This window comes from Chaetura pelagica, unplaced genomic scaffold (assembly GCF_000747805.2).
Source record: "Chaetura pelagica isolate M959 unplaced genomic scaffold, ChaPel_1.0 scaffold114, whole genome shotgun sequence".
Lineage (NCBI taxonomy): Eukaryota > Metazoa > Chordata > Aves > Apodiformes > Apodidae > Chaetura > Chaetura pelagica.
Window position 1 is genome coordinate 350,341 of NW_009952968.1, and position 17,087 is coordinate 367,427.

Genomic DNA, 17,087 nt, shown 5'->3' on the forward strand with positions numbered 1-17,087 from the left:
CACATAGCAGCTTCTACTGCAAACCAGACTGTCCCTAAGCTATCTCTTTGTGGCTGCTGTCCCTTGGGGCGTTCGAGGAGGCGAGCCCGGCCCCTGCGGCTGCTTGGAGGAGGCGGGGGGTCTGGCCGCAGGCTGAGAGGGTTTTGCTCGTAGTTACTGTTTTTTTTTAGTGGTCTTGTAGGTGGAACTGCGACGGTATCTGCTGTGTGTGTATAAAAAGGGTTAAAGTGGGGCGCAGAGATGGGTCAGCGTGTTTTATTCTGCACCACGGGTGAGTCTGCTGGTTGTTTCTGGTAGGCTGGAGTCAGCGATGGTAATTTCCCACGTGTGAGAGAGTTCGCTGCTGTGAGAACTAAATAGTTGTTAAGCTTAAGACGCTGAGTCTGGTCACATTTCCAGGCCTCGGAATTGTTAGAAATACACAAACTGACTGCTCGGGCTTTTCTGTGCTTAAGTGTCTCTAATTGAAATAGAGAGCAATGTTAATGTGTCACTTAAAACAACCTAATTTAAGTGTAAGTTTTTGGATAAATGCTTTAAGCCAAAAGGTGAAGGTGGTGTAGTGTGTGCTCACTATAACTTCTGAAAACGTGATGTTTTCCTTAAAACCTAGATCCTAAGTGGTGTCTGGGAACCTTGCAGATAAAGGTGGTCCTCTGTGCTTTAAATCCTTTTTTCTAGTTGTATTTATATCTGTCAAGTGCGGTTAAAATACATGTGTGTTTTACATATATCTTTCAATGTTGTCTTAATTTATATTTAGTCAGTCAAGGAGTTTGTTGGTTTCAGTTAGTTAGAGGTAATGAATTAAGGGGTATGTGTTTCTCACTGAACAGTTGTCCAGTTTATCTTTCTTCTGTTACTCATGCAATGTCAGTCCTGTCTTATGGATAAAACCCCAGAAATTTGCACAGCATTTGAGATATGGTGTTCTTGTTCAGAGGATAAAAACATGCAAGTCAGACCTCTAGTAACACTTGCACTTGGTGTCTTGGAACTTATGCTGAAGGCATTTGTATTCTATGAGAATTGGAACAGATCGAGCCAAATTATTTCATTACCCATTAAAATATTCGGCTGCTTCGAAGTCTTTTAAATGTTAAGTTTTAGTTTTCATGGGCTGCTTGATGTAGAGATGTAATTCTGAGATTATTGGATTTTGTTTGGTTTTTTTTTTTCTTTATAGAGTGAATACAACAGAGCATCACCTACCTACAGAAGATGAAGGAAAAATGAGCATGTGTGTCGTAGGAGAGGGGATAAAAAGGACAGGGCAATACAGGAATGAAAAAGAACTGGCTTGGGAGTACCAGGAGGTAGATGTGTCAGTGTTGCACATGTTTTCTAGTAAACCAGGTATTCTTGATCTTCCTGCTCTTTCAAGTAGACCAAGACATCATATCTGCTGTGTTAGAAAGACTGCATCCTGTGTTCTCTTAATTCTCTAGGCCACTTAGGTGTTGTTTTACATTCTATTAGGTTGTTTGCTTTACACATTGAGGTAGAGTGAACTCTTATTTAAAATTACTTAATTTTTTCAATGTAAGAATAGGTAACTTTATAGGTATGGTGTCTGACATGGATTGTATTTTAGATCCTAATGATATACAGTAGTAAAAGGGCTAAGTGGTGTTAATGCAGATGGTATTGATTGCTGTTCCCTTTCAAACTTGTAAAGAGTAGTTTGATGAACGGTTGGGAGGCATTTGGTCCTTTCATCCCTGGCTCCATGTAGTCCTGATGTATGCTTTACAGTCAGAGGCTTTGCTTTAATGAAGTTAAATGTAGAAGATCAATGGTTGTCTGCTGTAATGCTACAGGGCAGTGAGAGGAGCTTCATCAAGGTAACCCCTGCTTCAGGATGTGTCACTCTCATGGTTGTAAAATTAACTTGAAAGTTTCTCATGTACTATCGATTGTCTTAAAAGTGTGTAATTTTTAAAGGGACCTACAGATGCAAGACACACTTTCTCTTACCTGGAAAGTTTTAGCTATGAATTACTTTGTCACAGAAGATTCCTGTATAGATGAAAAATCAAACCTGTGAATTATTGCTCTTGTGGTGGAATTTGGCAGTTTCAGGCCAGTAGTTTGGAGTGTTGGTTTTTGTTTGTTTTTGTTTTAAACTGCTGTTTCAAGGACCTGGAAGTCGTCTTATGTATGTCATTCCTATGAGTATAATGGCCAGGAGGAAGAAGCATCCTGCTTGCTGGGTTTTCAGTAGAAGATACTTTAGGATACTTTAATTCAGCAAGTGATCTGGATTTTAAAACTTTTCCCCATGTAAAAGTGACAAAAGTTGAGGTTTTGGGTTTTTTTTCCTCTGTTGTGAGGGCTTCTGGCAGAATTAAAAATGCAATCGTGTTTGGTTATACTTTAGTTACACCCTCACCTGGTTTACTTTGTTTTGCCATACCAGTACAACCAAGCCCCATCTCACTAGAGGTGATTCAGATCAAACACAAATCTCCCCTTGTGTTTCTTTTCACCTTTGTAGCAGATTTGACTGTGATCTCATAAAGCATTTTTCTGTGGTGATATTGCTTGTTTTGCAAGTGGGCTGAATAGTTAGCCCTTAAACTTGGAATTGTGTTTAGTGATTGTGATTTGTTTAAAAAAATATGTGAAACTTAGTTTTCTTGTTTATGTTTTTCAATAGTTGATTTGGAGCAGGCATTTGGTCTTGTATGAAGCGGCATATTTCTGCGTGCATCAACTTACATCAAATCTTCACCTTTCTTAAAACACAGAAGTACTGTCTCTTTGGTAAATCTTTTTTAGTCCATCTGTTGAACTTTATTTTGCCTCTGTATTCTTTGATACACATTCATTTATTCTAATTAGAGCTTCTAAGCTTGAAACGTTTCATAGATAAGGAAGAACCAGACTAAGCATGAGACTCTTTAGTGTGTGTTGAGGTTGGTGGGATTCTTTTGTTGTTGTTTTGTTTTTTTCCCCGTCTGGACAACTGTGTAACTGAGGTAACTACAGAGAGCAGTATGGGGAAGTATATCAAACATGAGGTTCAGAATTTTGGTGTCTAAATTTACATTTGATGTGTTGTTTTCATTTTGTAGCATGTTTACATCTGAAAAACTGATTTTAAAGTCTGCTGGAGGAATGGGAAGAATCTGTTGAGATTTGGCCTAAGTGGTACAGGTGGTGCATGGGTTTTAATTACACTTGCTATATTGGCTTTCAGTTAATGGAAGTTTGGCCCCAGCAAGTTTTGTGAAGTTGAAAGTCTATGGCTTCTGCTGTTTGAGACTTAATATTTAAGGATAATTATATATTTTTGTTCTGATATGGAAAGTCTCCAACTCATGCTGTAGTTCGGGTGTGTCAATTTGAGGCTAATGAAAACAAGGAAAAAGTTGAGTTTCAGAAATACCTTGTCTGAGGGTGTAGTCTGATGAACTTTTCTTTCGGTAGCAGTATTGGTTTAAACCACTCCTGCTGTTTGTTTCCATTCCCATGCTATTGTCTTTGTGCCAGTAACATTTTGTGGGCCTGTGTAATAACCAGAGTTATGAATTTCTGGATTAAAAATAACTCCCGGAAGAGACTGTATGATTTCCGATGTTGATCAGTACCCTTGTGGGCTGACTGCTCAAGTTTGAAACTACTCTGCTACCTCAGTTGAGGAAAAAAAGGGAAGGAGGGTGGTGGTGGCCTTGTGCCACTCAGACATTGCTGCTGCAAGGTGTGCTTATTAACCAGCCACACTGTTTACTTGGCAGTTTAAATTTGAAGTGGTGCAGCACATCACTTGCTTGCCAGACCCCTAGAAGCCCAGTTCTGTGTGTTGTCTGCACTCTTACCCGAATGTTTTTAATTTTGTCATAAAATGTTAAATTTGAGTTTCATGCTTTGATTAGGATTGGATATGAATATAATTCTTGCGTTGCTTAAGAGTCCCTGTGTTACTGTTGCTTGTTTAGACCACTAGTCTATATGTATATCTGTTAACATCAAGAAGCCCTATTCTGAATGAGACAGCCTGTTATAGGATTTGAAGTAACATAGAACAAACAGTAACATAAACTATGCTTGATCTAAAATAAACAGCAGGTGAATTAGAGATTTGGATGGGCAAGGGAATGATGAAGCAGTGCTGCTTGACATTAAGGGCTCATTATACTAGCTTCTCATAGTCTTTTTAAAGTACATTTCATAGGAAAAAAAGAATTTTTGGAGGAGACAGAAAAGTGCATTTTGCAGGTTCTACAGGGAGCTCCTCAAGCCTAGGGAGGGTCATGGAAAAAGCACCAAAATGCTTGTTTGAAAATCAAATACAAATGCTTTTCTTTCTTTGTATAAAAATATCTGACTACTTGAAACAACCTCAATGATATGTATGAATATGGTAAGTTTCAGAGTTTCTGTTGCAGTGAGTGCAATTATTTCTGCTTCCTTCTGACAGACCAAAGAGAACACTGTACAGTAAGAAGTATGGAGTGGACCTCATCAGGTACACACATGCTGCCAACACTGTTGTTTACAGCTCCAACAAAATAGATGGTAAGTGATCCACTGGAATTGACCATATTTCCTTGTCTCCTTCCATATCTCCTTACACTTAAAACTACATGCCTGGATAAATAGCTCTAAAGATCTGGGGGAAAATTACAGCAACTACTCAGTGTTAAATGTGCTGTCAGAAACAGGAACTGATGTTCAACTCTTAACACAGAACTCGATGATACTGCCTTGAGCTTGCTGTTGTGAGTTTTGTTCATTGCTGCAGTAAGGAGTTAACTATTGGTAGTGTGATTAAAGTTTGGTTCTTGATTGTGCTGTTCACTTGCTTGTTTGATACCAGTCCTGTCAGCCTCTGTGCTTTAATTTCTTAAGTGTGAAATGAGGTAGAACAACATGTGGCCAGAAGGTGGGCAGAAGTGTAGCTCTTGATACACACACAAGTCAACTGCAAAGAGAGGGAATGTTCTTCCATTCTTTTTTAGGCAGCAGGGAGGACAGGAAGGTCAGGTAACTTGGCAGATCACCAGCCAAGCCTGAAGGAGCCACAGAGCTCTTTGAGACTAGCTCTGCTGGTGTTGATCTGTTTTTTCCACGTGACAGACAAAGCACCCATTTTCATGCTGTTTCTCAACAGTCAGTTCTGTGATATTTACACTCTCTATAAATTGGTGACATCAAAGGGCTTCTAGATCTTCATGACAAGCTCTCCATTAATGTAGTGGAGTTTAATTTGAAATTCAAAGCTAAGAACTGGCACAGATAGGTACATTAATTCCTGTATTTGGCAATACTTCCTAGGTTTGGAAACAACTAGTGCTTATTTCAGACTTTGTCTCAATGTTGTTGTAATCAGTGCCTTGAGAGTTTTTCAGTGAATGCATCTCTTAACACAGCACTTTATAAATGGATTTTAACATTGTCATTGTAAACTAATAAGGATTTCTGGAATAGTGGTTTAGATTTTGTTTTTCCTTTGTAGTGATGGAGCTTAACAGTAGAGATACTGGTGCCTTGTGGTGTGTGCTAGGTTACTTAAGGAATTTAAGAGTATTTAGAGCAGATGGAATTTAAGAGTTGAGAAGTCAGGTTAAGCTAGAACAAGCTGGAATTTAAACTAGAGGAACAAGGAAGTTTCCAATGGAATTGGATTTAATGGTGTAAAAGGATTAAAAGTGTGATGGGAAGCACTTGCCTTTTTAGTCTGTTTCACAGTCTACTAACTTATTTTTTTACTAAGTTATTCCTTTTTTAATTCACATTTCTGACTTGGCTGTTATTTAATTTACAATTAATTAACAATTTAATGAACCATTTTTAATGCCATTTTGGATTGTGAGTTTTAGTTAATAAGCACTGGTAAGCCTTTGAAGAACCAAAACTTAGAGTCTTCATCCTGTGGGGTAACATTATGATAAATATTTAATTAGAAGAAAAGAAAAAGAGTGTGTGAAAAAAAAGTTTGAAAAAAGTATTTGTTGCTGTTAATAACTGTAAGCTTAATAAAACCAGTCGTGTTATCTATAGGGGTCCAGATGCTCTGTAGTCCCTAATTCATGGAGTCTTGGACAAGGTGCATTGTGTTTAACCTGTTTCATAGTTATCGGGAGGGAAAATGAACCCAGGAACCTGCTATGTTCCTGGTGTTTGTTTGCTCCCAAGCACTTTGTGTGTTACTACCGATCCACACCTGAAGATTTCCTCAAGACCTTTGAACCTGGTTCCTCTTGCCTGATTCCAGGCTGAGGTAGTAGTTTGTACAGTTTGAGGGTCTATGATACCACCCGGTACAGGAGATAACTGTACAGGCCACTGCCTTGCCTGGGACAGAGCGCTGCCAGCAACAAGGAGCACAAAGGATCACAGTTCCCCACTGCTTCCTCTTTAGCAAAGGAAGATGAAATTCTGAATGGATACTTCAGGAATCAGGTAATGACAGTTCTTGCAGGGAAAACTAGAGATGTCTTAACAGTATTCTTGAAGCATATTGGTGCAAGCCACGATGGGATGTGACACTGGTGTTAGGGATTTGCATTTTGGGTAGTCGCCTGAGGTCACTTGGAGCCTTTTGGAATGGTGTGTCACCAGCATCATGTTTCTAGCTTTTCAGCCAGCTTTAGATTTCCTGTCAAATACTGGAGGATGGTTCAGAACTCTGACCTCAACTTGATGTGAAATGGTAACTTGATTATTTTTTTTTTTTCACATAAACCAAATTTTGCTGAGTGAGCCTTTCATGAAGCCCTGAACACTGTAGCTGTCATGGGTGTTAAAATGGTATTGCATCCAGTTGGCTCTTATCCTTCTGAGTCAAAAGTAAAACAGTCCTCTTTCAGTGATGTCCAGTGATGAGACAAGGGGCAGTGGGTGCAAACTGGAACATAGGAGGTTCCACATAAAGATCAGAAAAAACTTCTTTACTGTGAGAGTGACAGAGCACTGGGACAGGCTGCCCAGAGAGGCTGTGGGATCTCCTTTGCTGGAGACATTCAAAACCCACCTGGATGTGTTCCTGTGTGATGTGCTCTGGGTGATCCTGCTCTGGCAGGGGGGTTGGACTAGATGATCTTTCGAGGTGCCTTCCAACCCCCAGATTCTGTGATTCTGTGTTTCTGTTCCTTCAGTTTGTCTTCAAAGCTGCAGCAGGATGACTGGTTACAGCAGGATAGGGTCTCTTGGCACTGTATGGTGCAGGTGCATCGTGCCAGTCTCTCCCATCCAGCAACAGCTTAACCTTGTGTCCTTTAACTAGTGTGAGAAGGGATTTTGCTGATGAGGCCTTCAGATTTCAGAGGTTTAACTTGTGCTCTTCACCTTTTATCACTTGGATGTATCACCAGAGAGGGTAGTGGTAGGACATGGGGTAATGGTTTTAAACTGAAAGAGGGAAGATTTGTGTTAGACATCAGGAAATTCTTCACCATGAGGATAGTAAGGTACTGGAATAGGTTGCCTAGGGAGGTTGTGGAAGCCTCCTCACTGGAGGTGAGGCCAGGTTGGATGAGGCTTTGTGCAGCCTGTTCCAGTGGGAGGTGTCCCTACTCATAGCAGGGAGGTTGGAACCTGATGATTTAAGGTCCCTTCCAACCTTAACCATTCTATGATCTGCACAGAATCATTAAGAAGTGTCTTCTGTCATTTAATAATTTTCCTCTTAAAAGGATTTGTTTTAATCTTGGGGGAGAGTCTCAACTGCAGCTTCCAAAATTCTGGGCAACTCTTGGTATGCACATCTATGCTAAGAATAAAATCACCACTTAAGAAATGTGGTGTTGCTGCAATTTAATAAACTATATTTTAAAGACTGCTTTAAGTGGACTAGGCTTTAGGTTACTTCTGTCCTCTTCTTAAAGCTGAGCTGCTCTAAGTGCAGAGAATGTGTGGAGCTGTTGACTGTCAGATTAGAAAAAAATAGAGAAGACAGATTTGCTGCTTTTTAATGGTTTTGTCCTGGCTTTGAAGTTCATGTCTTTATCTCCTCTTGGGGTAAATGCTAGAGTTAGCACATTTCCTGTGCTTGCTGCTTAGCTGGAGACCTAGTTGCTGGATGTGTACCTAAGACAGCAAGATTCATGCTGTAAGGAAAAAAATATGAAGTGAAAGTATCAATTCTGTTAATGTGTTACTCTCAATTTTGTGAGAATAAAATCTGTGGTACTTAAATTTTAGCAACTTTGAAATTCAGTTGCATAAATTGCAGGATAGTTTGCCTTTAAGATGTAACATGACTTCAGACTCTAGGGAGTATCTTTCCTGGTGCTTCATTTCCAGTTCTGCCTTGGGAACAAGTTGCTTTATGTCCCTTTCAAACTTGATTGTGTTTCAAAGTCTGAGTTCAAATCAAATGACCCCAGACTTACTGTGGCAAGATTGCTGTTGCTGTGGGGAGCGACTTTACTCTGTGACTACTTCTAGATAACGCTGATGTTATGATCTAATAGTTTTCATGGTTTGTTTATGGTTTCAGATACAATCCGATACCTCTCCCTGCATGACAACAAATACATCCGGTATTTCCCGGGGCACACAAAGAGGTAAGTTGTGGCTTGGGCACAGTACAGGAGGAATTGAAATAATGAGTATAATGAGCTTGACTTGTGTTATACTCAATTTACTCTGGTATTCACATTGTAGAACTGTTCATGGTAATTGTGAGCTTGTATACAGCTCTTGGGGCAGGAAACACTTCTTTTGAGTGTCTCTGATGCATATGGGCTTTTGTGTTGCAGAGTGGTTGCTCTTTCAATGTCTCCAGTGGATGATACTTTTATTTCTGGATCCCTGGATAAAACTATTCGACTTTGGGATCTCCGCTCTCCAAATTGTCAGGTAGCATGTCAAGTTCCTGTGTTTAGTGTGTTGCACTTTCAGTTAGAGGATGCAACATGGATGTGTGCTTGTTATAAAACAAAAATATTTCCAAAAGTTTATGCTGCTGGTTTAGTGTTGACACCTTCCTGGAATGCTGAAGGAGCCTCGATCACAGATCTCTGAAATATATATGTTGCATTGGGTAACACCACTCACTGTCACCTGTGTCTCTGCTAGAGAGAAGCTGGGAAGAGCAAGAAGTAATACCCACAGCTGATTGAAACAAGAGGAGAGCTGGGTGCTATCAGCTTTTCATCAGGCTGCTGTCCTTTGCAGAGAGTGTTCTTTCTTAGGCAGCATCTCTTCTGGGTTGGGAGTGGCAGCAGAAGGGGCACTGGAAGATGTATTTTATCTCAGTGTTTCTAGTGTGTTTAAAATTGACACCTTGATGCAATTAAATTTAGTGAAGAAACTGATAATCTAACTCAGCAGCCATATACCTGCCCCTTGCATCACCTTTTTGTTCATCAGACCTGATTATGAGTAGATTTAACTTCCTAGCAAGGCAAACCCTATTCACTTTTATTCATTTATTTTGCTGGAATAGTTTGCTGTACTTACTGTAGTGGAAGCAGGCTTTTGTGGGCTGAGAAAAGTACCAGACCTGGCAGCATGGGCAGGAATGAAGGACTAGGAATAGAATCTCCCCCTTTTATTGGTGATGAACTGTTTTATCCCTGTATCTGGGCACGTGGTATTGTGCTCTCATATTTTCCCATCTCACTGGGACATTTCTGCTTATGGCAGTCACTTTTTCCAGATGATGAAACTCTAAAAGCAAAAGGAAAAAAATATTATATTTCCTACAAAATGGCTTTATATATCTTAAACCCGAGCTTTTTCTGACAAGAAATCTTAATTTTGCTGTTCTCTGGGACTATTTCTTTAGTGCTGGTGTGTATATTTCCCTTGGGATGAATCTCAACCTGAAAGTTGCTAGAGATGAGATAGGATTGTAAATTCAGCAGCAGTTCTGTGATTTATGCTCATGTCTGAAGTTTTAAGAATGGTAAAACTAGGACCTGTAACTGCAAGCTGCATCCAGCAAAGTTAGGCTGAGGAAGCATTCCTTGTAGTTTTTAATTTGCCCATGAGATGGCAGCCATAGTGTCTGGAAATACTAGGAAACCGGAGCCATCCCACTTGCAAGGGCCCTGACCACACGGAAAACTGACCTAACTTGAAAAGAAGAGAGAAGCAGTAAAGCCTCTAGACTTCTCTAGAAATGCAGAAACTTCCTGAATGTTTTGTTGATTTAATCAAAGCTGTTTTCTTATTTATGTGCAGACAGTTACATACAAAGCCATTTGGCTAACATACATTGACCTGCCAGTCGAGATACAGATTATCTGATTATCTGTCTTGTTGGCTTTTACCACATTTTTTCAAGTTTTCTCTACTATGTGAGTTAAGGAAAAGTTAACATTAAAAACAACCACTGATACTAATCTGTTTAACGTGTAAGGTCTGTTGGCTTCCTGTGTGAGTTTTAATTAAACAGGCATGGAAAGTTCAGTGGTTGTGTTCACTGGAGATGTTTCTACTTGCTTTCAAAACAGTTTTTTACCAACTTCTTTGGAGCCAAAATTGTTAGAGCGTTGTTACAAATCTCAGCAACAGTGTTTTGTGGTACTATCTGGTGTGGTTATTAATACAACCACAGCATCCTGTCTTCTCTGGGTGCTTTTTGAGTGGATGACAGCTTGAATAAGGTCTTGATTTGTGGCATTGTGGCAAGCTGGAAGCTTGGGATGATGACCTGAAGTAGTCAGAGTTGGTTTTAGGAAGCTGAGTTCTGAACCTGTATAAATATTTACAATTGAAATTCAGTTGTTCCACCCATGGGTTGCTGTCCTGCTCACAGTGGCTCAAAGGATTGTGGTAGAAATAAGAGAATCAGTTTTGTAAAATAATTTGGGCGCCTTCTGTTTTCTAGGGTTTAATGCATCTCCAGGGGAAGCCTGTGTGTTCTTTTGACCCAGAAGGGTTGATTTTTGCTGCTGGAGTTAATTCTGAAATGGTGAAGCTTTACGATCTCCGTTCTTTTGACAAGGTGAGCTACTCTTAACTTTGCTTCTTATATCTCTTAGCTTATAAGAAGTAGTCTAAACTCACTGCTCAGAGGCTGGATCAGTCTGCTGGAGTGCCTGCTTGGCAAGAACAACTCTCACAGAGGTACATGCTGTTTCCCGGTCCTGAAATCCATTCTTGAACCAGTTGTTAAAGTTTAATTCTGCTAACTTGTTAACGTGTTTCAGACTCCTGTTTAGGTTGTTTTAGTGTTTTGTTTGTTTTCCTTGAGGTTCATTTTGAAGGAACACTGGCAAAGATGGAGCTGGTATTGTCAGAAAGAATGGAAATTTCAAAGGACACTGGGACTGGGGGGAGCAGCTGAACTGGCTAAGCACTGAGCTTAGTTCCATGGTTTTCAAAATGTCAGATGACAATAACACTGGCTCAGGCACTTTCTCTAAGTTCAATTAGAAGCCTTGTTTGACAACTTCATCGTATGTGAAATTAAGTTTTGCCATTGAATGTGGTGGAGTATGGGAGTACTTGGTATTGAAGAACCTTACTGTGCTTCCTTTTTGCTATGGATACTGTGGATTCATTCTTTGAAACTTACCCATGCAGTGATGTCTTCTTGCCATAACTCTTTCCTTTGGTATAGTAGGACTAAAGGTTTGTTTGGTTTTTTTTTTAATCTTGAACTTTTTCCCAAGCTAAGCTTGAGAGCAGACTCTAGTTAGCAGCAGTGCATGGAGCCTACATCAGATTTTCCATTTTTTTCTTTGAAGGGGCCATTTGCTACGTTTAAGATGCAGTATGATCGAACATGTGAGTGGACAGGCCTGAAGTTCAGTAATGATGGCAAACTCATCCTCATATCAACCAATGGAGGGTTTATCCGACTGATTGATGCCTTTAAAGGAGCCATCCTGCACACCTTTGGGGTGAGCATGTACTTGTGTCACCTCCTGGAAGCTTGGTGTTAGTTTGGGTAGCAGGTGCCCTTTGGTTGTGAGGTAACTGTGGACACCGTCTCTACCACGTGTTCTCCTGTTTTGTGCCCTAGGGTTATAACAATAGTAAGGCTGTCACACTGGAGGCATCGTTCACACCAGACTCTCAGTTCATCATGATAGGTAAGATAATCCTTCTCGAAAGGCATTTCAGTTCTCTGAAATTAGGTGTGTTATGTAGGACTGAAGTTGTATCTGTGTTGGGAGGCAGAATGTATTTAAATATTACAGTGCATGGAAGCTTTCTTTACATTGCAAGAAACCAGTTTTCTGGTTTCTTAGTTCACAGCGTTTTCTAGACTGAAAGGTAAACAAGCCTGCAAGAAGACTTTTGGAGTGCTATTCCAGAAAAATATAAGAAATGGGCAGACTATTGTAATGCATGGAGACCTGACACAATTTGTGTCAATGATCCTCACCCTGTGGCTAGGATGCACTCATATGCAGCCTCTTAAAGTGTTTTAGGGCTGTATGTTGTGGTCTGCCCTCTGTTACCTGATGACACCCGTCTGGGTCAGGGCTCATAGCCTGGTTCCTTTTGCACCTCCCAGGAACATTCCTGCACTGGCTGTGTGCTGGGGCAGCTGCCTTTTGTTCCTGTGGCTTTTCTAAACCGCCCTTATCTGTGGAACAAGCTCTGCTTAACCCTTGGTAGAAGCAGTAGGCATCAGCTGGTGAATCCCAGCATGATATCTCTGGCCCTAGCCCTCTTCCTTACTCCCTGCAGAAGGGACTTGTGTGTGAAGTGGGTGGCAAAAAGCAGTGGCAGCTCCTGTAAAGCCTGGTGCTGCAGGTTGAGCACCCCAGGGTAAGCATTTCAGTCACTCTACTGCCCAGCAGGACCCATGAACACAAGTTGGACACATTTGTGTGGTGCTGCCCAGTCTTTTTGTTCCGTTTGCTTTTTGTTCTTATTTATATAGGTGGTAGGTTAAATTTGTTGAACTTTGTGGTAATTGGTATCCTGATCCTCATTTTTTCTGGATGACTGATGGACTTGGCAAAACTTCTTATTCTGGCCAAGCACTTCCTGATTTCAGAGAAGGCAGGAGGGGGTTCTTCCTTTGGTCTGTCTGGAGAGCACTTTACAGCACATATTTACCTTCCTGTTGTGCCCCTTCAAATGAAAACTATAGTGGAAAAAGTTCCAGAACATTTATTTCTATTCAGTCTTTATATATAGTTACGTTGTGTTCCTTAATTTTTCCTCCCTGAAAGCCTATGCATACAAATACAGAAGCAGAAGAAATTCCTTGCATTTTTTTAGGAAACTTATCTAAAATGAGACTAAATCAGAATTGAATTATAAAAATATTAAATGCCCAGCCTCAGAGTTTGCAAAATGCCTTTAAAAAGTGAAAAACCTGTCCTGTCATAGCAATGTGGAGAATTGAAATCTCCAGTGAAGCTTCTGGTGTTTAGCACAGTGTTCTGACATCTTGTTACCCTCAGTAGTAAAGCCTGTGATTTGTTCTGTGCCTACCAAAGCAAATGTTTATCTTCTCCGTGGCTGAACTAAGAACTTGTGTGGACAGTGACTCTGCCACCAGGTTTTGGCCTCTTGCACAGCACTGCAAGTTGGCAAGGGCCTTTCCCCCTCAGTTAGATGGTGTTCGCTCTCCCTTCCTACCATGTGACCAGAGTTGTTAACCTGTTTGCCAGAAGGGCATTGCACTGTCTTCTGTAGTTGAGTCTGTAGTGGAAAGGATACCAACCTGCTGTTGAGATGCAGTTGTGCAAACTCTGGTCATGTTTTGTAAATGCCCTAGTGATACTTAGAGAATTTTAAAGGTTAAGCTATGAAGACAAGGCATGTTTCTTCCAGAAGAGGTTCTACCAGCCTCTCATATATATGTTGCTTATCTTGCTTTCTGTTCCTGCCTGCAGGTTCAGAGGATGGGAAAATTCACGTTTGGAATGGGGAAAGTGGGATGAAGGTGGCTGTGCTTGATGGAAAACACACAGGTCCTATAACATGCCTGCAGTTCAATCCAAAATTCATGACTTTTGCTAGTGCATGTTCCAATATGGTAAGGAAAATGTTTCAAATTCCTCCCTCCTCAATAAGTGCTGGCACTTCTAGATACTAATTGGAGAAGGCTCAGTGCCACTGATGAGTACTGCCTCAAGCTTCAGTGAGAGCCACGCTCCTGCCTGTCCCACCTAGATTGTGCTTTACCTGGCAGGTAGATCTGTGGGTCAGCACACCTGGCAAGCCAGTGTTTGAACACATTTGTGAATGCAGATGCAGAAGTAGGACTTCCTTAGGTCACTGTACACAGCTGGTATTTCCAGCTTGTGTAAGACTGGCTTGCTCTGGAGAAGGTGCAATGCAAAACCAGTGTAAGCAAGGATTGTAACCTTCAAATGCTGGGAGGGTGTTGCTGCCTTTTTGGTAGTCTTCTGCCTGTGTGCTTCTGGAAGATAGCAGTGATCAGCTCCTGACGCGTGCTGTAGGAGAGGTTTGTGTTTTGCTGGTGATGTTTGTTCTTCTCTCTCTTGCAGGCCTTCTGGTTGCCAACTATTGACGACTAATTCCTGTGCTGCAGCTGCTGTCAGACAATTTCCACACTGCTCACAGCAGCCATCATCGCCAGCACAGTATTGGAATTGCATAGGTCTCCTAGACTGTGTTCTGTTCCTGCGTATGTTTCCATCTCTCCTACCTTTATTTGCTGCATTCCTTTGTGAGGACTCTTCCACACAGCCTCCTAGCATGTTTATAAGTGGCATGCTACTTGTTCCTACCTTCCAGTCCATGCCCAGCAGGCTTCAGCTGAAGTTGGAACTGACTCAGTATTATTTCTAAGAGCAATGAAGTCTTTTTTATTTACAAAACATTTGTGTCAATTTTTTTAAGCTGTAATTGTTTTCCTTCTGTAAGTTCACAACGCTATTGATGTTCCAAGGTAGAACATGCAGTTCCTTCCTCTAAGTGCATGTTTTTCACATCTGGGATCTCTGGCTTCACTGCAGTCCACAGATGCAAAGTTCCTTCTGTGCCAAATGTGAGCACTGACAGTTTTCAACAGCAGATGCTGGATTCTCTTGCAGTGGAACACGTGCTGAAGGAATGGGTGACTGTAAATATCCATTATACACCCTTGTCATCCTTTTTTTTGTGATTTAGCATGCAGCAAACCAGACAGATTTTGTCCACTGCCAGAGCTTGCTGAAACCTCCCTGCTATTTGCTGTGCCAGCATCCTGGAGGACAGAGACTGCTGATGAGGGCTGGTCAGTGTCTGTCACGATCCACGACCTATTATATCTCCTTTTTGGAGTGTATTACGCATATCAGGATGTGCTGAGAGATCCACACGTGGGTATCGCCTCACACAGAGGAGACAGGGGCTTATGCCCTGACTTTTTTGAGTGAATAACTTGCTCAGTGCTTACTAATATTTCCAACGAAATGCACGGTTTATTGTGGGGAAAACAAAGCAATTTGGGGCAGGAGGTTCAAAAGGAGTGATTACAACACATGAAATATATATGGGTACACCTTAGTTACCCACCTCATTTACTTATTTAAGTGATGTAAGGAGGAGGAATACGCCCGACGCAGTTCCCGTATAGGGTCGCGATTTGTGTGCAGGTAAGACAGGATTATACTTTCCCCTATAAGCTGGGGTAGCCGGAATTGTCTCACCGTGCGGCGGCGCAGATAGGTCGAGCTGGGTCTGGCTGGAGCGAAGCGGCTGCAGGCAGGGCTCCAAGCGCAGGTCGCCCCCCCACAGAGGGAAGCTTGCCCTGCCTGCTGCTGGGTTTGAGCTGCAGCTGCTCACAGCCCTGCTGACAGCAACAGCCTTCCTCCCTCCTGCCCCAGACAAGCTGACATATTCATAACCCATTTGTAAGTTCACATGTTCAGCCTTCCTATTGCTGACCATCTCATCCATCTGGTAACTGGGAAGGAATCTCTACCCTGTGAACTCTTGGAAGCCAAAGCTCCCTTATCATCACTCTGTCAGCAACACAAACCTGTCCACGCCATCCCAGCGATGCCCAGGCCATATATTAAACCTGTTGAGTGGAGGGGCTGGTCCATTGTACCGGGGTTTTTCTAGAAACAGAAAGAGCAACACAGCTGCTTAGGGCTTCAGCACAGTCACATTGTCACCATCAACCCCAGAGGTGTGTACAGGCACCACTCGTGGTGCAACAGCTCACAGAGCAAGCTGCCAGAGACAAAATCAAGCAAACTGGTGCCTGTTGGGGTTTATAGAATCATAAAGGTTGGAAGGCTTCTCAAAGATCATCAAGTTCCAACCCCCCTGCCATGAGCAGGGAGCCCTCCCACTAGACCAGGTTGCACAAAACCTCATTCAACCTGGCCTTAAAAACCTCCAGGGAAGGGGCATCAACAGCCTCCCTGGACAACCCATTCCAGTTCCTCACCACCCTTAGAGTGAAAAATTTTTTCCTAATACCTAACCCAAATCTCCCCTTTCTCAGTTTAAAACCATTTTTAAATCACCAGATCCTGCTTCTCTGAGCTAACAAATAACAGTAACTGTCACTGGCAAGAAGTAACTACTGCTCCAACACTGCCTCCAGAGAAGCAGGCCTGTAGGACTCCTCTGACAGTCTCAGGCCATTTATTTACCAGCAGCTGCATTTCCACTCTGCTGGGGCCTTAAACCATACATGGGTTTAACTCAGCATCCAAACCTTTCTTTTCTTTGTTCTCTTTGGCCTTCCTTTTCTTGATGAGGTCAGCCATGGGGTCTCCTTCTCTCTCTTGTTCTCTCAGCATTCGATCCAGGTCCTGGTCATCAATATAACGAGCCAGGGGCTTCTGCATCTCTTTAATTGCATCTTCCACGTTCTGCTGCTGCTGCCTCCCCTGTGCCAGCCCCTTTCCCCACTTGGCATACTGCTCATCCCTCTCAGACTTGGCCTCTTCTTTCTTCCTCTGCTCCAGCCACTCCTGCACCAGGTCCCGCTTGCAGCCCGACTTGTCTCGGAAGACGGTCTCAGAGTGTCTGGATTCCTCTTCCAAGTGCTTGTTATTTCTCTCCTGCCTTCTGAGCTCCTGCTGTTCCCTCCGCAGCACATCAGCTGACACCAGGCCAGCTTTAACCCCCGAGAACATCACATTTGCCATCTTGGGAGATCCCTTTAGCATCCCGGTGCCGAGGAGGAGAGAGGTCGGGGGGGCTCCTGGAGCTGTGCTGCTCCCTGCCAGCTGGCGGGCGGGCGGCAGGCAATG

The 17,087-nt window shown here is 42.2% G+C and overlaps 2 protein-coding genes across 2 annotated transcripts in view; one reads left to right on the top strand and one right to left on the bottom strand.

The window, feature by feature from the left end:
- The window catches only part of WDR82 (WD repeat domain 82), a 15,810-nt gene extending 1,108 nt beyond the window's left edge, over nucleotides 1-14,702 (top strand). Inside the window, exons 2-9 of the mRNA XM_009995833.1 lie at nucleotides 4,424-4,521; nucleotides 8,447-8,513; nucleotides 8,709-8,808; nucleotides 10,787-10,903; nucleotides 11,649-11,804; nucleotides 11,927-11,996; nucleotides 13,761-13,903; nucleotides 14,379-14,702. Coding sequence (XP_009994135.1) covers nucleotides 4,424-4,521; nucleotides 8,447-8,513; nucleotides 8,709-8,808; nucleotides 10,787-10,903; nucleotides 11,649-11,804; nucleotides 11,927-11,996; nucleotides 13,761-13,903; nucleotides 14,379-14,408 — 781 coding nt within the window. The 3' untranslated portion in view covers nucleotides 14,409-14,702. The remainder of the gene's footprint in view (nucleotides 1-4,423; nucleotides 4,522-8,446; nucleotides 8,514-8,708; nucleotides 8,809-10,786; nucleotides 10,904-11,648; nucleotides 11,805-11,926; nucleotides 11,997-13,760; nucleotides 13,904-14,378) is intronic.
- Nucleotides 14,703-15,834: 1,132 nt separating this feature from the next.
- On the bottom strand, nucleotides 15,835-16,982 carry LOC104387141 (BUD13 homolog). The gene is made up of 2 exons (XM_009995834.1): nucleotides 16,547-16,982; nucleotides 15,835-15,938 (listed from the first exon to the last, which is right to left on the bottom strand). Exons 1-2 carry the CDS (start codon nucleotides 16,980-16,982, stop codon nucleotides 15,835-15,837), a joined length of 540 nt encoding a protein of 179 aa, XP_009994136.1.
- Between the last annotated feature and the right edge of the window lie 105 nt (nucleotides 16,983-17,087).